The 25,764-nt window shown below is 47.1% G+C and overlaps 1 protein-coding gene across 1 annotated transcript in view; it reads left to right on the top strand.

The window, feature by feature from the left end:
- LOC137344808 (14-3-3 protein gamma-B) overlaps window positions 1–21,529 on the top strand; it is a 60,123-nt gene extending 38,594 nt beyond the window's left edge. Inside the window, exon 2 of the mRNA XM_068007976.1 lies at window positions 19,435–21,529. Coding sequence (XP_067864077.1) covers window positions 19,435–20,091 — 657 coding nt within the window. The 3' untranslated portion in view covers window positions 20,092–21,529. The remainder of the gene's footprint in view (window positions 1–19,434) is intronic.
- The last annotated feature ends 4,235 nt before the right edge of the window (window positions 21,530–25,764 follow it).

Raw genomic sequence — 25,764 nt, 5'->3', positions numbered from 1 at the left:
TTGTCCCCCTCTCTCTCTCGCTCTCTGTCCCCCTCTCTCTCTCGCTCTCTGTCCCCCTCTCTCTCTCGCTCTCTGTCCCCCTCTCTCTCTCGCTCTCTGTCCCCCTCTCTCTCTCGCTCTCTGTCCCCCTCTCTCTCTCGCTCTCTGTCCCCCTCTCTCTCTCGCTCTCTGTCCCCCTCTCTCTCTCGCTCTCTGTCCCCCTCTCTCTCTCGCTCTCTGTCCCCCTCTCTCTCTCGCTCTCTGTCCCCCTCTCTCTCTCGCTCTCTGTCCCCCTCTCTCTCTCGCTCTCTGTCCCCCTCTCTCTCTCGCTCTCTGTCCCCCTCTCTCTCTCGCTCTCTGTCCCCCTCTCTCTCTCGCTCTCTGTCCCCCTCTCTCTCTCGCTCTCTGTCCCCCTCTCTCTCTCGCTCTCTGTCCCCCTCTCTCTCTCGCTCTCTGTCCCCCTCTCTCTCTCGCTCTCTGTCCCCCTCTCTCTCTCGCTCTCTGTCCCCCTCTCTCTCTCGCTCTCTGTCCCCCTCTCTCTCTCGCTCTCTGTCCCCCTCTCTCTCTCGCTCTCTGTCCCCCTCTCTCTCTCGCTCTCTGTCCCCCTCTCTCTCTCGCTCTCTGTCCCCCTCTCTCTCTCGCTCTCTGTCCCCCTCTCTCTCTCGCTCTCTGTCCCCCTCTCTCTCTCGCTCTCTGTCCCCCTCTCTCTCTCGCTCTCTGTCCCCCTCTCTCTCTCGCTCTCTGTCCCCCTCTCTCTCTCGCTCTCTGTCCCCCTCTCTCTCTCGCTCTCTCTCGCTCGCTCTCTCTCTCTCTCTCTCGCTCGCTCTCTCTCTCTCTCTGTCCCCCTCGCTCTTTCGCGCTCTCTCTGTCCCTCTCTCTCTCTCTGTCCCCCTCGCTCTTTCGCGCTCTCTCTGTCCCTCTCTCTCTCTCTGTCCCCCTCGCTCTTTCGCGCTCTCTCTCTCTCTCTGTCCCCCCCTCTCTCTCTCTCTCTCTCTCGCTCTCTGTCCCCCTCTCTCTCTCTCTCTCGCTCTCTGTCCCCCTCTCTCTCTCTCTCTCGCTCTCTGTCCCCCTCTCTCTCTCTCTCTCTCTCGCTCTCTGTCCCCCCCTCTCTCTCTCTCTCTCGCTCTCTGTCCCCCTCTCTCTCTCTCTCGCTCTCTCTCTCTCTCTCTCTCTCTCTGTCCCCCTCGCTCTTTCGCGCTCTCTCTGTCCCTCTCTCTCTCTCTGTCCCTCGCTCGCCCTCGCTCGCCCTCGCTCTCTCTCGTCCCCCTCGCTCTTTCTCTCTCTCTCCCTCTCTCTCTGTCCCCCTCGCTCTTTCTCTCTCTCTCTCTCTCTGTCCCCCTCGCTCTTTCTCTCTCTCTCTCTCTCTCTCTCTCTCTGTCCCCCTCGCTCTTTCTTTCTCTCTCTCTCTCTCTCTCTCTCTCTCTCTGTCCCCCTCGCTCTTTCTTTCTCTCTCTCTCTCTCTCTCTGTCCCCCTCGCTCTTTCTTTCTCTCTCTCTCTCTCTCTCTGTCCCCCTCGCTCTCTTCATGCTATTTAAATTTTATGGGCCTGGAGGTTTGCAGAGAGTAGTTCTTGGTGCTTATGCCTCATTGGTTCTTAGTGCTTATTGGTGGATAAATCCTAAGTAAGAGCAGTGTGACCTGTTAGGATCAGCAACCCGAGTTTTATGTCAATTACAAGGAACGCTGGCCCCAGAGGCTCTGCAATACACTCTGACACAACCCACTAAGTGAAAAGATTGGACAGCCCTTGCAAAAGCCATCCTAAGAGACCCTTAGCCTCTCATTTTTCACATTTTAGAGGAACATATCCACCAGAGGGTTGGATTCTGTCTCATTTTCATTGGGATACCGTGCATTCTTAGAGGAGATATGATCTAATGCAGATGTTAGAAAAATGAAATTAAAAAATAAAGTATCACTGTTGCTCCCTCTGCTAAATCTGCCAACTGCTACCAAATCCGCCCTGGGCTACCGGCATTAGTCCCAATTCCTTTCCTCCACCACACAGTCTCTGCTGACCACCCTCCATTCTCACCTCAGGTAGTAAAGTTGAGGAAACAATGGTCTTTTTCGACACTGAGGAGCTACAGGCTCCTTGGGATGAGGAGGCAAGAACATAGCAAGAAGAAAACCCCAGTGTACCAATTGCCCTATTGGGGCCCCTCCCCCTTCCCCCCACCTCCACCTTCCCCCCACCTCCACCTTTGACCCCGCACAACCGTTGATTCCACCCTGTTCCCTTTGCTGTTGAAATTTTTAACCCCTTGTATTTGTTCAGGAGAGTTCATTGCAGGAAATGTTTTGGAATTCAGGCGGTTCATTCAATAATCATCACAATTGAGAAAATTCTTCAATGTGGATAATTAACAGGAAAGAAAACTGCACCAAATTTAGTGCAGAAAAATACAATTTACAATGATCTTAGTTTGAGGGAGGGGGGAAATGTCGGCAGGTGCCAGCTTCTCAACTTGCCTCTTGCTTTTTCTGTTTGACTTTCCTTGGATTTCTCATTGATTCTGCCCATCCTGTTTTCTTTTTCTCAAATGGTTTATTTGGACCGGGGGCAGAAAAGGATGGCACCACATTGGGATTCTGGGTTGGGCACCCCTGCTGAATGAGACTGTGCCATAGTGTGGCACGTGGCATTTTGCTGCCAACACCAAGGTGAAGATGATATGGTTGTTGAGTCATTGTTATTGCTCGCTGGGAAGCAACATACCTCAACATTCACACCATTGAAAATTTTCTGAGTGCTGATGCTTGTCCCTTCTGTGAGTCTGTAGTGAGTTAGAATCATACAGCACAGGCCCATCGTGCCTGTGCTAGCTCTTTGAAAGAGCTATCTAATTTGCTCCACTTCCCTGCTCTGTCCCCATCGCTCTCAAATTCCTTTTTGAACGTTACTATTGAATCTGCTTCCACCACCCTTTCAGGCAGCGCATTCCAGATCAGAACAACTCGCTGCTTAAAAAACAATTCTCCTCATCTTCCCTCTGGTTACATTAACTCTGCCTGCCAGTGGAATTAGTATTCTCCTTATTTCACTTTACCTACAACCCGTCACTAATTTTGAAACTCCTCCCTGATAATCTCCACAGTAACCTTCGCTGGTTGAACTGCCTTGATACTTTCATAAGAGGTGTATATGCTACTTCAGTTGAGCTGTCTTGGTATGTGTTTCAAAACTAAGCCAACTGTTATGAGTGCAGGCTTGTAGAATTTATTCGCTTCCATGCTCTAAGAATGTCCAGGTAAAGTATTTTTTCTGCACAATGCCAGGGTTAATGAGGACACTTACTCAGCAGTAAAGCTGTGCGACTAATTTTACGTAGTATGCTACTACATCTCTTATCTCTCTGTAAAGCTGAAAACATATAAATACTAGATACCCTTCTCTACCGGCCAAATATTATATATAATTATATCCCAAAGCACTTTACTGCCAATTAACTTGCATTTGAGTTGGTGTCACTGTTTAATGTAGAAATCAGCTAGCCAATTTGCGCACAGTCAGGTCCCACAAACAGTAATGAGATAATGACCAGATAATCTGTTTTAGTGAGTTGGTTGAGGGGCTAAGTATTGAGGCATAGTACTCGGGAGAACACCCCTGCTCTTCGAAATAGGTGCCTTGGGATCATCAGACTGGGCCTCGGTTAACCTCTAATCTGAAAGGACTGGCACCGCCGACTTGCAGCTGATGCATGCAATACAGTACTGTATGTGCCAGTCGTGTATTATGTGTCGCATAGTCTCTGGAGTGGGACTTGAACCCACAACCTGCTGACTCAGGCACGAGTGCTACAACTGAGGCCACGGTTGGCACTAAAGTTGTTCACCCATGTGTTTATCTGTATAAAATCTAATGGTTAACTTCCCTTGAGCTAGATTGAAATAGTGCATTACTGTTAGGATGGAGGTGATTGACTACAGTATACACCAGAGCGAATTCTTTTTAAACATAGGCATTTTATAATTCTAATGGTTGCTTGTCTTATCTTGAGGCCTGAAAGCAGCACCACTTGTGTCCTGCTGAAAATTTCAGACAGCGGTTTGTAAATTGTGCACAGGGAGACTTTACACCCAATATTTACTTGTATTGATGTTTGCTCAGCTTGCTGCAAACTCAATGATCTCCTGCATTTTGCACCGATATCTGAACTAAAATTCTTGACACTGTGCCGCAGAGTTTCAAGTTCGCGCCATTTTAAACCTTCCACCCTGAGCTGAGCAATGGGACAGTTACCTAGAACAACAATAACTTGCATTTATATCACACCTTTAACGCAGTAAAACATCCCAAGGCACTTTACAGGAGTGTTATTAAACAATATTTGACGCCAAGCCACATAAACGAGGTATTAGGACAGATGGCCAAAAGCTGTGTCAGAGGTCGTTTAAGGAGTGTCTTAAAGGAGGAGAGAGAGGCGGAGAGGTTTAGGAGGGAATTCCAGAGCTTATGGCCTAGGCAGCTGAAGGAGATATTGCTGAACTAAGATGGAGGATGGCAAGCATGCTGCAGTGGTTCCTCTATTACCTTGGGGGTTCTTTTTAACCCTTACATAGCCTGCCATGAGGTGGTAACTCCAGACGGGTTATGATTCCACAGCAGCAGCCCTTTGTAACCTTTTAATGAGAATCTGGGTTAAACAGCAGAAACTCAACTGATTCAACTAGTTACAACCCTTTGCTCACTTGACATGCTTTTATATACAAGGATGATTCATTTCTTGGTGGTACCAATGTGGTAAACTTTGAGACAAAAGCTTTTGAGCTTTTCGATACGAGCCTGGGCCGTTGTCCAGTTATGATGCGAACTTGAATTTTTTTTCGGTTCTCAAAGAAGGTGGTATCAAGAGGGGTGACTAAAAGCTTGGTTAAAGAGGCGGGTTGGAAGGAGTGTCTTAAAGGAGGAGAGAGAGGTGGAAAGGCGGAGGCCCTAGCAGCTAAAGGCATAGCCGCCAATAGTGGAGCAAATAGAGTGAGGGACAGACAAGGCCAGAGTTGGAGGAAGTGATCCTGAACCTTGTCCCAACTAATTCAAAATTTACTTTTAAAAAAGAAACACTGCCGTTAACCCTTGAACATGTTTGATCGGTAAAGAACATACAAGTTATTGGAGTAGTAATGATGTATTGCTGCAGAGCTCCTAAATAACACGTTCATATTAAGTAAAACCAACAATACAAGTGCTGCCATACGTATTGTCCCCTATTAGAAGTTGGATATTTCTAATGCTGGTTATGACGATGATTGAATAAATGTACTCGCTGCACAAAGATTCAGGAGGTTGTTCATTCCATGTCATGCTGGGAGAACACTGAGGTAGAACATCTTCAGGCTCAGGAGTTGATGGTAACAAAGTAATCAGCTTTGAAGTTTCTTCCCTCCTCCCTCTCCTGAATGTGCTGGAGTCACGCTCAGGTATGGTCCCACAGGATCTGCCGCCCTCCTGGACCGTGTCCACTTTTGTGACACTAGATGGGCAGGCTTTTCCACTATGGGGAGCCTCACAGCCAAGCCCAATCCTATCCATGCCTGGAGTCCACTTTCCAGGATAGCAGTCGGGAATGGGAATCTTGGGGGAGCGTGGAAGGAAATCCCACCAAGTTCCGCCCTCCCCCAGGATACTGAGGCTAATTGTAGCACCTGTACCTCCATCCTGGCTGACATCATCCAACCCTGGACTGATTGGGCTAGATATTGGGACCACCTTGGTGTTTTTGACTCCATCCCACGTGTAGTTAGCAGCTGCACTGCATAGTCATTGGGGGAGCCTCTAAGGCAAGTTGTAGCCACTGTAGTAATGTTGCAGAGTCGTGCAATGAGCTGTGTAGATGAGGTGCCTTCTCGTGTATTGCAGCATTTTGGTTTACACCATGATCCAACTCAGTTACCCAATGACTTTCTGCAATGTCCAACTCTGGCAAAGCAGCTGAGTGACTTTTGACCAAGGAAATACTTGATTCTTTAATTTCTGGGGTGATTTGAGTTTTTTTCTGTTTTTTGAGAGAGAATGTCTTTATTTTTATTGTAATTGATTGGACCTCTGAGTGACATGCCAACCTGTTTATTAAAAGAGCCTCAAATGGTGTTACTGACTTTGCTTTTAATGAGAGTACGATTGAGGTGACCCACGTAAAGATCCAATATTTTCCTTTGCTTTGTTTAATAATTCTACTGAGATCCGTAATGGAATGGGAGACCATGGTCCCCATTGACATTCTATACTCCAAATCATGAACAAATCCCATTGTCCTTCTATATGTGAACTGTACAGCCTTACACCTGTATGCTACTGTCTCTATGTGCTGGTTCGTTACCTGTAATTTGCCAGCCTCCATGCCAGATCCACTTTAGGAAGGATGTCAAGGCCTTGGAGAGGATGCACAGGAGATTTACCAGAATGATACCAGGGATGAGGGACTTTAATTATGTGGAGAGAATAGAGATGCTGGGATTATTCTCCTTACAGCAGAGAAGATTAAGGGGAGATTTAATAGAGGTGTTCAAAATCATAATTTGATAAAGTAGATAAGGAGAAACTGTTACCACTGGCAGGAACCAGAGGACACTGATTTAAGATAATTGGCAGAAGAACCGGGGGAGATGAGGATTTTTTTTTACGCAGCAAGTTAAGATGATCTGGAATGCACTGCCTGAAAGGGCGGTGGAAGAAGCAACTTTCAAAAGGGAATTGGATATATACTTGAAAGGTAAAAATGTGAAGGGCTATGGGGAAAAAGCAGTGGAGTGGGACTAACTGGGTAGCTCTTTGAAAGGGCCAGCACAGGCACGATGGACTGAATGGCCGCCTTCTGTGCCGTAAGATTCTATGTCCGTTGTGATGGCTCACTTCTCTCGCACACCCATTGCCAATGATCTACATCGTGGCACCTGTTCCAGAGCTAGTTCGTCGTCACAAATTTGGGCACGGAATAAAAATGCTGATGTGTTTTCTGCAAAATAATAGCTGTCTGTGGGATGAAGGTTGGACCATCTCTGAAGCAGTGTCGAGTTAGACACTGCCCACCCAAACTGATGGGAGGCTATGTACCCATCTGAAATTCACTCACCCCATATTTCTCTGAAGTTTTTGCTGGAGTGAAATTGGGAGTAGAAGGATGATATTGAACAAGAATTTTGTTTCTTTCCATTTGTAAATACAACAAATTTAACTGCAATCGTCCGTGATTCCAATTTAACCCTACCCGACTATCTCAAAGCCGCTGGCACTCGTCATTTTGCTTTTCCGGTTGTTGTTATTTAATGCGTGCCGGGATTACATCTGCTCGCACTTGCTGATCTACCTTGTTCATCTACGTTCACATGAATACAGTGTACACAGGAGTCCTGCACACAACGCAGCTTAAAGGGGAATTGTTAGCATTTTGGGGAGAAAAAGCGGCAATCAAAATTTTTGAGTTTATCCCATTTTCTGACCATCTATTCTGAAGTCATTAACTCTTTCCAGTTTTGGTTCCATGAGCGCTGTCAGCCCTCGGGTGACTGTACTCCAGGTGTGAGACTAGACGGTGAGTACTGTCAGCTATTCAACAACGGGCAGCACACACCAACCTGTTGTCTCCTGACATCCCAACATCAGGACTTCCCAGCTGGAATCACTGAGCAGTTAACAGGAGTGCGAGCCCTGGCAAAATTTTGTTGCCTAACTTTCTCTTTTTTTCCCTCCCCCCCCCCCCCCCCCCCCCCCCGCCCCCACCTCCACTGCCCCCCAGCCCAGGGTGACAGAGGCCAATTCTAGCACTGCAGTTGCTTGCCAGACTCGGGTCAGCTAACTCAACACACGAGTGGGAATCAATCCTGGGGCCTTCTAGTCTGTATGGCTTGGCTCTATACAAAGCCTTTACCCACCAGGCCATTGGGATAGCCAAGTTAAGTCATTAGCACATTGGCATAAGCGGCTAATGCTGCAATTTCTGTATGGGTGCTGTGTTAATATGGGAAGAATCTCTCTCCCAATGACTTAGCAGCAGCAGTGATGCTTCCCATTTTATGTTCCGATTCTTTGTCACAGAATTATGGGAATTTGTTTGTGAACAAGCAGCTTCTGTTTCTTGACTAGCGGCAAAGTAAAAATGTTCATGCTTTTTGCAGAGCATTTGAACTGTTGAAATATTTAGATGTCATTAAAATCTTGAGCATGTGATTGTAGCAAGATGCGTGTATTTGAGCTGTGGTGGTGACTGAGTTGGGAGGTAGACTTCCACAGCCACCTAGCAGCCAGGGCTTGCAACTATATTGTGATGTGTGACATAACAAAATTGAATGGGAAATGTTTACATAGCAATTTATAATGGTAAATGTTGACGCAAAAGTGTGACCAAAAGTCGTGACAACAGGAAGTGAGGTTAATGGACAGGAAGTGTGTACCCTAAACAAGATTTATAATAAGGTACAAAAGTTTTTTGAGTGTCATGCACCCTTCCTGTACATGTTACTCCTACTTCCTGTTACACTTTAGCCATCACACTTCAGACATTACATTTTAGTTCTCTAGTGGAATATCTATAATATATTGAAAATGTTATGCCTACACGCACTTCCTGTCTACAGACTTTTACTTTCTGTTGCCGCATTTCTGTTACACTTTTGTCAACTTTTTACATTATAACTTCCTATGTCAACACATCATAGAACCTGGCTATGTAAACATCACGTAATAATTACACCCTCCCACCAGTGGTGGCACTGTATCGCCCCAGTTTTGAGTCTTCCAGCTCCTGCCTGTACTGCAGAGAAACTCCTATGGTCAGCCAACTCTACTTCTCTGCTTCCCAAATTGGCGTAAGTTTTGCTAATTAACTCTAAATAATATAGAATCAAATATTATTTATAGTTAAATAACAAAACTTAAGATACAAATGAGGACAGAATGTATGACTTTAAAAAGGGGACTTAATTATGCCTATGCTACAGTTATCTCCCTCCCTCTAAGGTGGCATCACTTCAAGGCTATGTTTGGTCTTGACTCCCCATATGCAATGCCACAGGCGATTGACCAGGATACTACTGTACATGTGGAGTGAGATTAGGACTGGGCTTGGCTGTGATGCCTATACGGTTAGACAATCTGCCAATGCTCTTAGAACATTTGAGTCATTGACTTCGCCTTCGGCTCAGTCGCCGATCCATCACTGATCTCATTAAATGCAATAGGTGTCAGCCATGGCTCAGTGGTCGCGCTTTCGCCTCTGAGTCAGAAGATCGTGGGTTTACTCCACTCCAGAATCTTGAGCACAAAATCTAGGCTGACACTTTGAGGGAGTGCTGCATTGTTGGAGGTGCCGTCTTTCAGATGAGACATTAAACCGAGGCCCCATCTGCATGCTCGGGTGGACGTAAAAGATCCCATGGCACTATTTTGAAGAAGAGCAGGGGAGTTCTCCCGATGTCCTGGCCAATATTTGGCACACAACCAACATCACTAAAACAGATTATTTGGCCATTTTCATGTAGAAGCTTGCTATGATCAAGTTGGCTGCCGCAATTCCTACTTTACAACAGTGACTACGCTTCAAAAAGTACTTTATTGGCTGTAAAGCACTTTGGGATGTCCTGGGGTTGTAAAAGGTGTTTTATAATTGTAAGTCTTACTTTCTTTTTAATAGTCTTAGCCTAATTTTCAAGCCCTCAGTTGCCTTTCTAGGGTGCAGCTGAGAGAAAAGAAAATCAGAAGCAACAGCCACTGTTCCTGTTGAACCTTCAGTGTGGATTGAAGCAAGCCAGAAAGGTGCAGCTAATGTGCAGCGAGTGTGGTCTCAGGTTAGGTTAAAATCTCTCTTGTGGCCTCCTCATCTTGAAGCCACAGTAATCATCCCCCCACCCCCCAACTTCATAACTGTGGCCCCCTGGATGTGGCAATTATTTATATAAATGAAAGTACTGTATGGTAGATTATTTTTTAAATTCCTCATCTAATGCAAGAGGACAAGGGGCCAGGTTTGTGGGAGTACCCCTGAATAAAGACTTGCTTGCCTGCCAAGTATTCTGTAGTTGATTGATCTGCATTAAACAGTCAGAGAATGAAGCCAAGGCTGCACAGGGGCCTGCTCGAGAACAGGGGCCTAGCCTTCAGACTAGGAGTCCTGTGCTCTGCCACAAGACCAACTGGGCTGCTGTAATGAGGTCAGCCAAAATCTCCTGCCTGTATTCTAATTCACACCAATTCCCATTCACCCCTGTGCTTGCTGACCTACATTGGCTCCTGGTATGGCAAATACTCATTTAAAAAAAAAAAAAAATTCTTATCCTTGTTTTCAAATCCCTCCATAGCCTCACCCCTCCCTATCTCTGTAACCTCCTACAACCCTCCGAGATCTCCGCGCTCCTCCAATTCTATCTTTTTGCACATCCCTGATTTTCATTGCTCCACCATTGGCGACTTAGTCCCCAAGCTCTGGAATTCCCTCCCTAAACCTCTCCGCCTCTCTACCGCGCTCTCCTTTTAAGACGCTCCTTAAAACCTACCTCTGACCAACTTGTCTTAATATCTCCTTAAGTGGCTCGTTGTCAAATTTTGTTAGTTAACGCTCCTGTGAAACACCTCGGGACATTTTACTACATTAAAGGCGCTATATAAATGCAAATTGTTGTAGTCTCAGTATATGATCAACACTAATGTTTAGTGTGTGTGTATTACAGGTAAATGTACGTCACACGTGTATATTTAATTAACTTTCATCAATCAAAGCCACTTACACACTCTGCTTTTCATTTTACCAACAAATGCACAGAAAGGTTAAAGTTCACACACAGTGTGAATGAATATTGAGATCGGATACCTGACGATGGTGTTTATTACTCTATTTACTAACCAGAAATGCAATTAGCCACATCTGGATTCCCAATAAGCCACATGTGGCTGGTGGCTAACATATTGAACAACACTGGTATAAATCAACTTGCAATAATATAATTGGTACATCTACTGCATGAAACAGTAGGAGTGACAGCACATGTCACAATAATCTATACTCTTTTACAACTGAAGCAATGATGATTCCTCATCTTTGGCAACTTTTTATTGTGGAGTTGGGCAAATCAGCAGCCAGCTCGCAGAGTCCAGTCCACTTTAAAGTGCGTCTCTAGCGTCAGTCGAGGTGGCCGATGGAAATGAAAGCCTTTCTGCTGACAGCCGGTTATCTGTCCATTTATCAGAGTTGGCTGACTGCAGAGGGGAAAATAAATTCTAGCTGAGATTGTAACAAACTAATTAGCGAAAAGAAAGAACTTGCATTTTTATAGCGCCTTTGACAACCTCAGGATGTCCCAAAGTGCTTTACAGCCAATGCAGTAATTCTGAAGTGTAGTCACTGTTTTACTGTAGGAAAGTGCACTTGCTCTCCCTGGTTCTCTCTTTGTCATGTGGTCATTGGAAGAGATCTGTTACCACATGCTTAAAAGCTGGGGAGGCCATTCTGCCCATCGTGCCTGTGCCGACATTTGAAATTTTAGTAGCCCGATGTGAGGCTACTGTGAATGTCTAACCTTGGATCATTCAGGGTTTGAATGTGATGCAGACAAACATGAGAACTGGGACTGAGATGTTACGTGGTTCACACGCGTATTAAAAGAGCACCTTTCAGATGAACACATTCCCCAGCTTAATATTGGAAAAACTGGAGCCAAATTCTTCAGCTTTCGCCAGTTACTTTGTGTCTCCATTGACATCCCTGCTGCCACCTCAGGTTAAGTGAGGAGGTGCAAATCGTTGGTGGACTTCTCAACCCCAAGGTGAGCTCCCCCTCCCCCATACATCCCATTACCAATACCACTTTCATCTACCTCTGCAAACATTGCGTGGCTCTGCCCCCACCTTTCTCCTGCCACTGGGAAATGCTAATTTGTGCATTTTATCACTTCAGGGTGCGACGTATCTGATGTTCTAGCCACCCTCCGTCAATTTTTTTTTCATTCGTTCATGGGATGTGGGTGTCGCTGGCAAGGGCAGCATTTATTGCCCATCCCTAATTGCCCTTGAGAAGGTGGTGGTGAGCCGCCTCCTTGAACCGCTGCAGTCCATGAGGTGACGGTGCTGTTAGGCAGGGAGTTCCAGGATTTTGACCTAACGACGATGAAGGACCGGCCATATATTTCCAAGTTGGGATGGTGTTGTTCCCATGTACCTGCTGCCCTTTTCCTTCTAGGTGGTAGAGGTCGCGGGTTTGGGAGGTGCTGTCGAAGAAGCCTTGGCGAGTTGCTGCAGTGCATCCTGTGGATGGTACACACTGCAGCCACGGTGCGCCGGTGGTGAAGGGAGTGAATGTTTAGGGTGGTGGATGGGGTGCCAATCAAGCGGGCTGCTTTGTCCTGGATGGTGTCGAGATTCTTAAGTGTTGTTGGAGCTGCACTCATCCAGGCAAGTGGAGAGTATTCCATCACACTCCTGACTTGTGCCTTGTAGATGGTGGAAAGGCTTTGGGGAGGTCAGGAGATGAGTCACTCACCACAGAATACCCAGCCTATGACCTGCTGTTGTAGCCACTGTATTTATATGGCTGGTCCAGTTAAGTTTCTGGTCAATGGTGACCATCAGGATGTTGATGGTGGGGGATTCGGCGATGGTAATGCCGTTGAATGTCATGGGGAGGTGGTTAGACTCTCTCTTGTTGGAGATGGCCATTTTCTGGCACTTGTCTGGTGTGAATGTTACTTGCCACTTATCAGCCCAAGCTTGGATGTTGTCCAGGTCTTGCTGCATGCGGTCACGGACTGCTTCGTTATCTGAGGGGTTGCAAATGGAACTGAACACTGTGCAATCATCAGCGAACATCCTCATTTCTGACGTTATGATGGAGGGAAGGTCATTGATGAAGCAGCTGAAGATGGTTGGGCCAAGGACACTGCCCTGAGGAACTCCTGCAGCAATGCCCTGGGGCTGAGATGATTGGCCTCCAACAACCACTACCATCTTCCTTTGTGCTAGGTATGACTCCAGCCACTGGAGAGTTTTCCCCCTGATTCCCATTGACTTCAATTTTACTAGGGCTCCTTGGCGCCACACTCTGTCAAATGCTGCCTTGATGTCAAGTGCAGTTACTCACCTCACCTCCTGGAATTCAGCTCTTTAGTCCATGTTTGGACCAAGGTTGTAATGAGGTCTGGAGCCGAGTGGTCCTGGTGGAACCCAAACTGAGCATCGGTGAGCAGGTTATTGGTGAGGAAGAGCCACTTGATAGCACTGTTAATGACACCTTCCATCACTTTGCTGATGATTGAGAGTAGACTGATGGGGTGGTAATTGGCCAGATTGGATTTGTCCTGCTTTTTTTGGACAGGACGTTCTGGGGCAATTTTCCACATTGTCGGGTAGATGCCAGTGTTGTAGCTGTACTGGAACAGCTTGGCTAGAGGCGCAGCTAGTTCTGGAGCACAAGTCTTCAGCACTACAGCTGGGATGTTGTCGGGGCCCATAGCCTTTGCTGTATCCAGTGCACTCAGCCGTTTCTTGATATCACGTGGAGTGAATCGAATTGGCTGAAGACTGGCTTCTGTGATGGTGGGGATATTGGGAGGAGGCAGAGATGGATCATCCACTTGGGACTTCTGGCTGAAGATGGGTTGTAAACGCTTCAGCCTTGTCTTTTGCACTCACGTACTGGACTCTGCCATCATTGAAGATGGGGATGGTTACAGATCTTCCTCCTCCCTTTAGTTGTTTAATTGTCCACCATCATTCACGACTGGATATGGCAGGACTGCAGAGCTTTGATCTGATCCATTAGTTATGGAATCGCTAAGCTCTGTCCATAGCATGTTGCTTCTGCTGTTTAGCACGCATGTAGTCCTGCGTAGTAGCTTCACCAGGTTGGCACCTTTTTTAGGTATGCCTGGTGCTGCTCCTGGCATGCTCTTCTACACTCCTCATTGAACCAGGGTTGATCCCCTGGCTTGTTGGTAATAGTAGAGTGAGGAATATGCCAGGCCAAGGGGTTACTGATTGTGCTGGAATACAAATCTGCTGCTGCTGATGGCCCACAGCGCCTCGTGGATCTGTTCTGAATCGATCCCATTTAGCATAGTGGTAATGCCACACAACACTTTGGACTTCGTCTCCACAAGAACTGTGCGGTGGTCACTCCGACCAATACGGTTATGGACAGGTGCATCTGCGACAGGTGGATTGGTGAGGATGAGGTCAAGTAGGTTTTTCCCTCGTGTTGGTTCATTCACCACCTGCCGCAGGCCCAGTCTGGCAGCTATGTCCTTCAGGACTCAGCCAGCTCGGTCAGTAGTGGTGCTTCCGAGCTACTCTTGGTGATGGACATTGAAGTCCCCCACCCAGAGTACATTGTGTGCCCTTGCTATCCTCAGTGCTTCCTCCAAGTGGTGCTCAACATGGAAGGAGGTCTGATTCATCAGCTGAGGGAGGATGGTAGGTGGTAATCAGCAGGAGGTTTCCTTTACTATGTTTGACCTGATGCCATGAGATTTCATGGGGTCCGGAGTCAATCTTGAGGACGCCCAGGGCCACTCCCTCCTGACTGTATATCACTGTACCACCACCTCTGGTGAGTCTGTCCTGCCGGTGGGACAGGACATACCCAGGGATGGTGATGGAAGAGTCTGGGACGTTGGCTGGAAGTTATGATTCTGAGAGTGTGGCTATGTCAGGCTGTTGCTTGACTAGTCTGTGGGACAGCTCTCCCAATTTTGGCACAAGTGTCCAGATGTTAGTGAGGAGGACTTTGCAGGGTCGACTGGGCTTGGTTTGCCTTTGTCGTGTCCGGTGCCTAGTGGTCCGTCCGGTTTTATTCTTATTATGACTTTTTGTAGCAAGATTGTACAACTGAGTAGCTTGCTGGGCCATTTCAGAGGGCGATTAAGAATCAACCCCATTGCTGTGGGTCTGGAGTCACATATAGGCCAGACCGGGTAAGGGCGGCAGGTTTCCTTCCCTAAAGGACATTAGTGAACCAGATGGGTTTTTACAACAATCTGGTAATTTCATGGCCATCATTACTGATACTAGTTTTTTTTATTCCAGATTTTATTTAATTAATTGAATTTAAATTCCCCAGCTGCCGTGACAGGATTTGAACTCATGACTCTAGATTATTAGTTCAGGCCTCTAGGATTACTAGTCCAGTAACATAACCACTATGCTACCATATCCGAATTATCCATGGCTTGAGTCCTCACCCGTGCCCATTTCAAGACCCTCTATGATCTTGGTCCTCTTTACTGTAACAATCTCCTCCTCCATGCTACAATTTTAAAGGGGGTGCAGGAACAGAGACACCTGGGGGTGCACATACACAAATCTTTAAGGTGATGGGACAAGTTTAGAAGACTGTTATAAAAGCATTGGGATCCTTGACTTTATAAATAGAGATATAGGGCCCGATGTTAGCAGGGCTGCGGGTTCTCGGCGGGGGGGCTATCGGGCGCGTGGGTAACGCGCCCAGTGAAATTAGTCTGCTTCCTGCGCGATCGTAGCAGACAAACCACTAATTGGATCCACTTACCTGCTCCTCCGGGTTCCCCACTGCTGATCTGCGCGTCGGGCGGGCTGCGCATGCGCAGTAAGATCTGTCAGCTGGAGGCGCTCTATTTAAAGGGGCAGTCCTCCACTGACAGATGCTGCAACAAATAGCAAAAATTACAGCATGGAGCAGCCCAGGGGGAAGGCTGCTCCCAGTGTAATGATGCCTCACCCCAGGTATCAATACATGGGGTGAGGAGGAGGGGGAGGACAGAGATCTTCCACCCGGCGGGCGGGAGGAAGCGGCCTGCCTCTGCCACTAGGAAGACCTGGCTCGAGGTGGCAGAGGAGGTCACCAGCACCACCAACATATCGCCCACCTGCATACAGTGCAGGAGGCGCTCCAATGACCTCAGTAGGTCAGCCAAAGTGAGTACACATAGTCCTTCCCCTACACTCCGTCTGCCACATCACTGCCCCCACCCCACATCTCCTTCAGCACTGCCAACACTACTCTGTCACATCACCCCTCATACCCATTCAAACCTCATCCTCATCTTACCTGCACCTACTCACCTCGCCAGTACTCATCCCACCACTACCACTCAACCCAATCCTCATACAATCTCATGGCTCTATGTCATACTCACCCTCTCGCGCATCTCTTTCATGGCCAGCCTCACTCAACTTGCCACCACCTGTGCTGCAGCCACAGGGCATGCATCACATATGTGCAGTAAGCAGCGTAAGGCAAACGTGTCGTGAGCATGAAGGGGATGCACAAGGGTGTTTGAGGGTTTGTCATGGGTGTTACTTATATTGAATTTCTGAACAACCCACATTACATATTATATTGGCACCACTACTGCCATGCCTTCGCGAATCCTGTCTGGTTTGTGCAATAATGCCCGCTCCTGAGGATCACTGAGGGCCCACAACTGATGCCACCCATTGTGTCACTGCAGAGTGGGTGTAGGTGTATTTGCAGGGCTCTTCTGCGCAGACGACTGAGAGACATCGGCGATGTCCCCGGTTGCACCCTGGAAGGATGCGGAGGAGAAGTTGTTGAGGGCAGTGGTGACTTTAACAGCGACAGGTAAGAAGATGGTGCTCGGGCCAGCCGGGAGCAGCTCGGCATGAAAGAGGCTGCAGATGTCCACGACTACATGTCGAGTGACTCTGAGCCTCCGTGTTCACTGCTGCTCAGAGAGGTCCAGGAGGCTGAGCCTCGGTCTGTGGACCCTGTGGCGAGGGTAGTGCCTTCTGCGACGCATCTCTCTGCAGTTGCCCTCCCTCCTGCTGGACATGTGGATGTGTCACAGCACTCTGTTGTGGAGCTCCACGTGTCAGAGGTGGACGGCGTGGATGGCAAGGCTGGTTATGCTGTTCGCCCTCCGAGGAGGTCATGACTGCAGCTACGGCGGCCCCCATCCGCAAGATGTACATCTGAGGGGGTCCGCAAGGTAGGTACATGTCTCCGGACCCCGGGGTAAGTGTGCAGGTTGGTGACTTTGACCGTCAGGAGGAGGGTGGTGGAGGCCAAACTTTGTCCCAAGTGACAGAGTGGCCTCCTGCAATGAGTGAGGGTCTCCCCCACCCCCCCCCCCTGTCAAATGGACCTTTGCAGCTGCCACAGGCTGACAGCTGCAACAGGTCCATTTGACCTGGGAGTGTTTCCCCCAGTGTGGGAAACAGTCCCAGTTTGTTCTAAAATCCCACATAATCCTTTAATCAGATCAGTTAATGACCTGAAATACCTAAATAAATATTGTCAAGTGGCATCCCGCTGGCTTTAATTGCCTGCGCGATTCCCACCAGCGGGGGCTGCGTGCGCACACCGGCGCGTCAGCGGGGAACCCGCAAGTGCGCGGGTTCGGGGCGGGCTCCGGTCCAGCTCCAGGATTCTCTGATTTTCGGAGCCCCCCCACCAGGAACGCACCCGATAGCGGGTGCTAAAATAGAGCCCATAGAGTACAAAAGCAAGGAAGTTATGCTAAACCTTTTATAAAACACTGGTTAGGCCTCAGCTGGAGTTTGTGTTCAATTCTGAGCACGACAGTTTAGGAAGGATGTTAATGCCTTAGAGAGGGTACACAAGAGATTTGCTAGAATGGTGTCAGGGATGAGGGACTTTAGTTATATGGAGAAACTGGGGTGGTTCTCCTTCGATCAGAGAAAGTTAAGGGGAGATTTGATAGAGGTGTTCAAAATCATGAAGTGTTTTGATAGAGTAAATAAGAAGAAACTGTTTCCAGTGACAGAAGGGTCAGTAACCACAGATTTAAGATCATCGGCAAAAGAGCCAGAGGCGACATGAGGAAACATTTTTTTACGTAGTGAGTTGTAATGATCTGGAATGCACTGCCTGAAAGGGCGGTGGAAGCAGATTCAATAGTAACTTTCAAAAGGGAACTGGAAAAAAAAAGTACTTGAAGGGAAAAAATTTACAGGGGAATGGGACTAATTGGATATAAGAGCCAGCACATGGCACAATGGGCCGAATGGCTGCATCCTGTGCTGTACCTACTATATGATAGCTATACATTCCCACATGCATCGTCCATTCCTCTGGCACTGAACCTTATTTCCTCCCCACTCCTTTGGTGCACCATTGATAGATTTTTCTGGAACTCACTTTCCCAGGTGTCTCCATCTTGTCTCTTTCCTCTTTGCTGTCAAGAATTTCCTCAAAACCCTTGTCTTCAATTGTTGCTTTCAACTCTGTCCAACCTTCTCCATTTTCCCTCTTGCTCAACAGCTATCGATTATTTTTTTTCCCCTCCTCGTTGCAGAGTGCTTTAAGACGTGTTCCTGTACACGGGTGTGATCGAAATGTCCAATCGTCAAAGCCACGATGGCTCGGGCGGTCGTGCCGGATTGCTTGATCCGTTGCCAAATTAAATTGGCATTTTGTGCTGATTTGTTGATGAGCGGTTAAGATTTTTTTTTTTGTTCACCTATTGAAATCTGAGCAATGAACTTTCCTGATCAATCCTCAGACTCTAGAGGTGCCTGTTGTAATTGGGGGGGGGGGGGGAAAAACATCCCAGGTTGTATCCAATTGTAATCCAAAAGTAAGTGGGAGTAGACTGTGAAATAACAATCCTGTTTGGATTTTTTGAATGGAGAGACAATAGTCAAACATTTGACAATGGTCAGAAAGGCTTCCTGTCATTCAGATTTGCGTTCCAGTGTTTGATCAGGTAAACGTCAAAATCCTATGCCCCCAGTCACATCACATTCATCAAGACCCTTTAGCTGGTAGAATCGAGGAGAAGTACTGTCCATAGTGTCTCCTAAGGGTTGAGGGACTTCAGTTATGTGGAGAGACTGGAGAAGCTTGTTCTTAGAGCAGGTAAGGTTAAGAGGCGATTTAATAGAGGTGTTCAAAATTATGAAGGGTTTTGATAGAGTAAATAAGGAGAAACTGTTTCCACTGGCAGGAGGGTCAGTAACCAGAGGGCACAGATTTAAGATAATTGGCAAAAGAACCAGAGGGGGGGGGGGATGAGGAGAATTTTTTTTAACACAGTAAGTTGTTCTGATCTGGAATGCTTTGCCTGAAAGGGTGGTGGAAGCAAATTCAATAATAAATTTCAAAAGGGAATTGAATATATACTTGAAGGGGAGAAAATTGCAGGGCTATGGGGAAAGAGCAGGGGAGTGGGACTAATTGGATAGCTCTTTCAAAGAGCCCGCACAGGCACGATGGGCCGAATAGCCTCCTGTGCTGTGTGATTCTATCTCACAATCCAATTCCCTTTTGAAAGTTACTATTGAATCTGCTTCCACCACCCTTTCAGGCAGTGCATTCCAGATCGCTCTATATATATATATATATATATATATATATATGTAATTGGGGGGGGGGTTCTTTTGCCATTATCTTAAATCTGTGTCCTCTGGTTATGATTACGGAGATGCTGGCCTCGTATTTTGATTGTCTTTGTCTTTGTCTTTTTTCTTTTTCTTTTCCTAACGTAAGTTTCTTTGCTTCTTCCCGACAGGTAACGGAACTGAACGAGGCTCTTTCCAATGAAGAAAGGAACCTTCTCTCTGTCGCTTACAAGAACGTGGTAGGGGCGAGGCGCTCCTCTTGGAGAGTGATCAGCAGCATCGAACAGAAGACCTCCGCGGATGGCAACGAGAAGAAGATTGAGATGGTGCGGGCCTACAGAGAGAAGATCGAGAAGGAGCTGGAGTCTGTGTGCCAAGACGTCCTCAACCTCTTAGACAATTACCTGATCAAAAACTGCAGCGACACGCAGTACGAGAGCAAGGTCTTCTACCTGAAGATGAAGGGGGACTATTACCGCTATCTCGCCGAGGTGGCGTCCGGCGAGAAGCGCGCCACGGTGGTGGAGTCGTCGGAGAAGGCGTACGGCGAGGCCCACGAGATCAGCAAGGAGCACATGCAGCCGACGCACCCTATCCGGCTGGGCCTGGCCCTCAACTACTCGGTCTTCTACTACGAGATCCAGAACGCCCCCGAGCAGGCCTGCCACCTGGCCAAGACGGCCTTTGACGACGCCATCGCCGAGCTCGACACCCTCAACGAGGACTCCTACAAGGACTCGACCCTCATCATGCAGCTCCTCCGCGACAACCTGACGCTCTGGACGAGCGACCAGCAGGACGACGAAGGCGGGGAAGGGAACAATTAAGCCCGGGAGGGGAGGGGGAACTGGCTGCTGCAGCTGCGACCGCAGTCTTTTTTTTTCCACTGTGGGGGAGGGGGTGGGGAGAGCTTCCGGTTACCCCCTCCCCTCACTCTCCGCCCTGTTGACGCCTCTTCGACATTTGCCAAAACACCACTAGCGGAAAGTCAGACTTGGCTGTGCTGGTACGGAATGGCAGCCACACACTGGCATTTGGACTGTTCTGTAGTTAAATAAGTGGAGTTGTTTCATTTAACGTAAAGCTAGACTGAATTAAAACTTGAATGATGAGGTCTGCACATAAAAAAAAAATCCTTGTGGTTTCAGTAACCTCCATTATTTTTTAAAAAGAAAAAAATCAAAAGTATTAATGAAATACAGTATTAAATATTTTTTTTTAATTTATTTCAGTTTGCCTAAAAAAAAACTAATTTATAAAGCCATAAATGTGTTCCTGGACTCCCAAACCCCTAATTAGAAACTGATTGTGGCTCAGGTCCTGAAATAAATTATGAATTGTAACAAAAAAAGGCACAGGATCTAAAGAAATTTGCTGATCTACCAGCGCCGGGGTCTAGTTTATTCCCGTTGACGGATGTATTGCTTTTGAAGCACTATTGCTCCTTGTTATGACCAGGAAATAACCCTTGTCGACCAATTAGGATGTTGAGGACCTGCCATTTTTAACCTGTGCCATTTTAGACCACAAATTACTCTCGTTACCATTTAGCCCCCTCCACGTGTTACTGGAAATGCGGGATCATATTTTTTTTGGGTCAGGCTGAATCGAAGGCAGATTTCATAAAAGACAAAAAATGGGAATTGATCTTCAAGCAGCTTATTTGTGTTTTTTTTTAAAAAGAAACGCACTTGCCTATTATGCTGTCGTATCAAGTGTAATATGATTATTATGCTCCAATATTGTGCATGCTGGTGACGTATTTAAACAGTAGCTCGGGTTTATTAACTTATAGGTGTGATGTATTCTTATGGCAAAAATACTAGTCTTCAAATGTAACTGATTTGCTGGAATACGCTCTACCCAAATGGTCGTAACGGTTAATTGGTCTGTTATGGACGTTACTATAGTGACATGCGATTATGTAATTGATTTGTTGAAAGCACCAGGGTTCTAGCTTAATCTTAATGTCTGGTGTTTTGTCATAGTGAAATTCTTCTTATTACAGTGTAGGAGCTTTTACCAGAACTTGTTAGTATGAGGCTTCTGTTTGTGCTTTTTGTCATGTTATGCGGTGAGCTCTCTTACAGTTTGAGCAAGTGACTTCATTATTTTATCTCCAGCTCAGTGTATCTGTGGGGAAAACTCTTTCGCACAATGGACCATTCCTTAGCAGTCTTATCGGTGATGGAATATCTTGAATGTGAGTCATTATGTAGCAGTCGCACACAGGCTAATAAAATCGCAAATCAGTTCTACTGCTTACGCAGTGTGCCTCCTCAGTCCCTTTCATTCTTTGTGTCTAGGTGTGCTAGGAGCCCCACAGGACATTGGACAGGATTGTTGGTGGGGGTGGGGTGGTACTTTGGAGGTGTTGCTGGGGAAGGAGGGGGGAATGGGAAGGGGTGTTGTGCTGCAGTTAGGGATGCTTTGCAAATTCTACTTCCGATGCGGAATTTTCAAACCCTAAAGTCCGAATTGTGGCATTACCTGAAATTATATGGAAACATACAAGCAGAACAGAATTGCTGGTTGGTCCCACCCCCAATCTACTGCCCTAACTTCACCTGACTACCAGTTGAAATGGTTAGTTTTAGTCATTCACACCATTTCTAGGAGTTGTGCCGATCTCATGCCGAAGTCATGGGTGGAGCGGGAGAACCTCGGCAGAAATTCTAGGCAATCGATTGTTAGTGGCGGGAAAAGGCCAACAATTCTGCCGTTGTTTCCTTTTTATTAATCCACCCCATCTAATTCTCTGCGTACTATCTCTTATCAATCCAGACACCTCCACTACCTAGAAGGACAAGGGCGGCAGGTGTATGGGAACACCATCACCTCCAAGTTCCCCTCCCAAGTCATGCACCGTCCCAACTTGGACTGTTCCTTTAACGTCACTGAGTCAAAAACCTGGAACTCCCGACCTAACAGCACTGTGGGAATACCTTCACCACATGGACTGCAAGGCTCACCAATCACCTTCACAAGGGCAACCAGGGATGGACAATAAATGTTAGCCTTGCTAGCGACGCCAACAGCCCGAGAATGAATTAAAAGAAAGAACCCCTTCTGTCTCCAGACACACACCTTAGCTTCCTCTTGAACTCTAACTATTGGCTGTAATATCATTCCAAGATAAGAGTTCAGGAATAAGTTATCACCCTTTGTTTAACTTGATTGCTGCCTTATTTCCCTTTATATTGAACTTCCTCAGTTTTAGCTTGTGTCCCCCTGTGATTTCTCTAGACTTTGAGTCCAAGGTTGGCATCACTTTTCCCCAGAGGCACTCGATATCCTGACTGAAAAGGTTGGGACTGCGTGGGATGAAAGCCTGGTGAACCCAGGAATCTTCTGATACAGAGCCAGCTTTCAGTTTGCAAAAATAGTTCCATGTAGGGACATCCTAGCCTAAAAGTCCAGGCAGTGCCGTTGTCACTGGAAGGGGGGCGAAGGCGGCATTTCCACAGTCTGACCCTGAACCCAAGTCTAAGGTTCATTGGGATACTGGGGTGTGTGAGTGCCAGCAGTAGTATGGTGCCCATGTTATAGACCCGGCGGGATGTCAGAGTGGCGTGTGCCGGTGGGCTCCAGAGGCCCCTCTGGCCGGCGATTGGAGCCACTCAACAATGTTGTGCCAATGCTTCCTCAGAGATGGATTGCTGTTTGAATACACATTGTGGGATTCAGAGAACCCCACGCAGCACATACACCTGTTTCCCGCATACACAAGGGCCACTGGGCGTGTTAGGGGTTGCGACTTGTAGGGTATCTGGGGGAGCCCAAAATCTCTCCTGGACGTGCCCAAAAGTGACATCAGAATGGAGGGTGCGTGGGTAGAAGAAGCTCTTGTTGAAAGTTCTGATTTGGACGGTGGTGGGGTCGAGCCCCACTCCACGACTTGGGCACATAAACTGAATTGACACTTCATTGCACGACTAAGTGAGTGCTGCACTGTCAGAGGTGCCGTCTTTTGCATAAGCCTGCTCTGGCCGACGTAAACGATCCCATGGCAGGTGATCTCCCCTGATGTCCTGGCCAATGACTTATCTTTCACCCAACACCACCAAAACAGATTATCCAATCGATTATCTCAAGTTTGTGGGAGCTTGCTGTGCGCAAATTGGCTGCCGCATTTCCTACAAAACAACGGTGATTACACTTCAAAATTAATTCATTGGTTGTAAAGTGCTTTGGGATGCCTTGAGGATGGGAAAGTTACTTTCTTTCACACAGTAAGCCAGTAAGAAGCGGAAACCCAACTGAGGTAAATTCTGCCCCAATTTCCAGTCCTTGCAGTTCCAGCAACATTTGATTTCCACCTCAAATAGGAGCAGAGGTTTTCAGCTCCTATAGTTAAGATATATCGGATTTCACAGTATTATAGGTTTGACTTCATTTACCTTGCTGGGGGAGGAACTTCTCTCCTTTTCCTTTCCTTCTTTGTCTGCCTGTCTGTCTGTCTGATTGTCTCTCTCTCTCATTGTCTGTCTCTCTCTCTCTCTCTCTCTCTATCTCCTCCCCCCCCCCCCCCCCCCCCCCATCCTGACTCCCCCTGTGGTGTGGAACATATCCCTGGGTATCTGTAATCCATTGCCTTACTTGATGTCTGCAGTAGTGGCCTGTCCATTCCACCTACTTCACAGATCCAGAAAGTGCTTGATGTAGTTAGCAAGGAACTTTGGTTTGGCTAATTAATGGTTCTTGTTGAGTCACAGGAAGGTTTGTGACCAAACTGGACAGGGCTATAACCTCAAATTAGTTTTTAACATTCCCCCCCTCCTCCTCCAACTTCCTCTCCTCAAGTAATGATGATGATTTGATGTTCCAGTTATTCCACATTATGCAGAACTCACTTCATAATGCTGTATTTTTGTTCTGTTTTATTTAGGTACACAAAGACTAGAGTTCGAACACTTTATCTACAGTCAACTATTCCCCCTTTTCCGGTAGTAAAAAAAGAAAGACCTTGCATTTATATAGCGCCTTTCACGACCTCAGGATGTCCCAAAGTGCTTTACAGCCAATGTAGTATTTTTGAAGTGTAGTCACCGTTGTAATGTAGGAAACGCGGCAGCCAATTTGCGCACAGCAAGGTCCCACAAACAACAATGAGATAATAACCAGATAATCTGTTTATGTTAATTGAGGGATAAATATGGGTCAGGACAGCGGGAAGAACGCCCCTGCTCTTCCTTGAAATAGGGCCATGAGATTTTTTTTTTTATATCCACCTGAAAGGGCCGACAGGGCCTCGGTTTAATGTCTCATCTGAAAGGCGGCACCTCCAACAGTGCAGCACTTCCTCAGTATTGCACTGACTTGTGAGCCTAGATTATATGCTCCAGTCTCTGGAGTGGGACTTCGAATCCGCAATCTCCGACTCAGAGGCGAGAGCCCTAACAACAGAGCCAAGGCTGATACCTAAATATATAGACAGTTGTAGGTTATTGCCACTGAAGAGCCATCTCCCAAAATCTAAGAGTGGCTGCTCGCAGCTGCAGAGGTTCCCTGACCATAACAGGAAGACACTTTCTGGGTCATTCAGTCACAGTTCAGCTTTAACTAACATTTAGGCAAAGCAACTTCCTGTCTGGTATCTGGCCGCGGTTTTTTTTTTAAACATTTCTGCTCCCTATTTCTTGAGACTGTTCCAGTGAGCTCCACGCCACAGGGAGGTTCAGGCAGACAGTCAAACTCGCCAACCATGTGTCAAGTTTCACGCTGCAGTTTTCAATGTGAGCACAGTTATGCAGTCAGGCTCTGACCTCTAGCTGTGATGATGGTATTGTGAACAGTGCCATTCAACCAGAAGGATTCTGATTATTGGTTCATGGGTGTGTGTGTTGCACACTTGCCTTTTCATCTAATATATGCATACTGACAGAAATTGGTGAAAATTGTACTGCTTTATGGGCCTCCCGCAGCTCCCCTCACTACCCACCCCCCCTCCACCCCGCTTTGTACCTCGGAGCAGTGGGTAGCTGCCAGGATACTAATAGTAGGTTGACACACTCTTATACGCTAGAGAGATGCCGGCACATAATAGCCGCTGATATAGAAAAGTGGTTCAGTTTGTGCCACAGAGTAACTAGATAGGTTTGAAGCCACAATGAGTTCTTAATTGTGACTAAGCTGATAGTGAGTGAGGAAATGAGACATGTTTAAGTGCCTTGGGACGTTTTACTGTGTTAAAAGTGCTATATAAATGCAAGTTGTTGTTGTTGTATTCCCCCCCCCCCCCCAATTCAAAACACACATGTTTACGTGCATTGTATCTCTCTCATGCATCAGAGCGATGAGCACAAAGTTTCTCTCTGCCTGACCCCCACCACCACCGCCAGCCTTTGCAAAAGTGAGGCTTTGGCTGAATTTAAACAAAATAGAGTGTGTTACCTTCTCTGCAGGCCTTTTGTTTGGGTACAATCTATCTATAGGGGGGAGAAAAGGGAGGGAATTAGCAGGAACTGCAATGTGTAGTGGGTTTGACGGTAGTCACGAAA

This window comes from Heptranchias perlo, chromosome 28 (genome assembly GCF_035084215.1).
Source record: "Heptranchias perlo isolate sHepPer1 chromosome 28, sHepPer1.hap1, whole genome shotgun sequence".
NCBI classification, from domain to species: domain Eukaryota; kingdom Metazoa; phylum Chordata; class Chondrichthyes; order Hexanchiformes; family Hexanchidae; genus Heptranchias; species Heptranchias perlo.
Note: the sequence above shows the minus strand (reverse complement) of the source record. Positions and strands in the feature narration are given on the sequence as shown.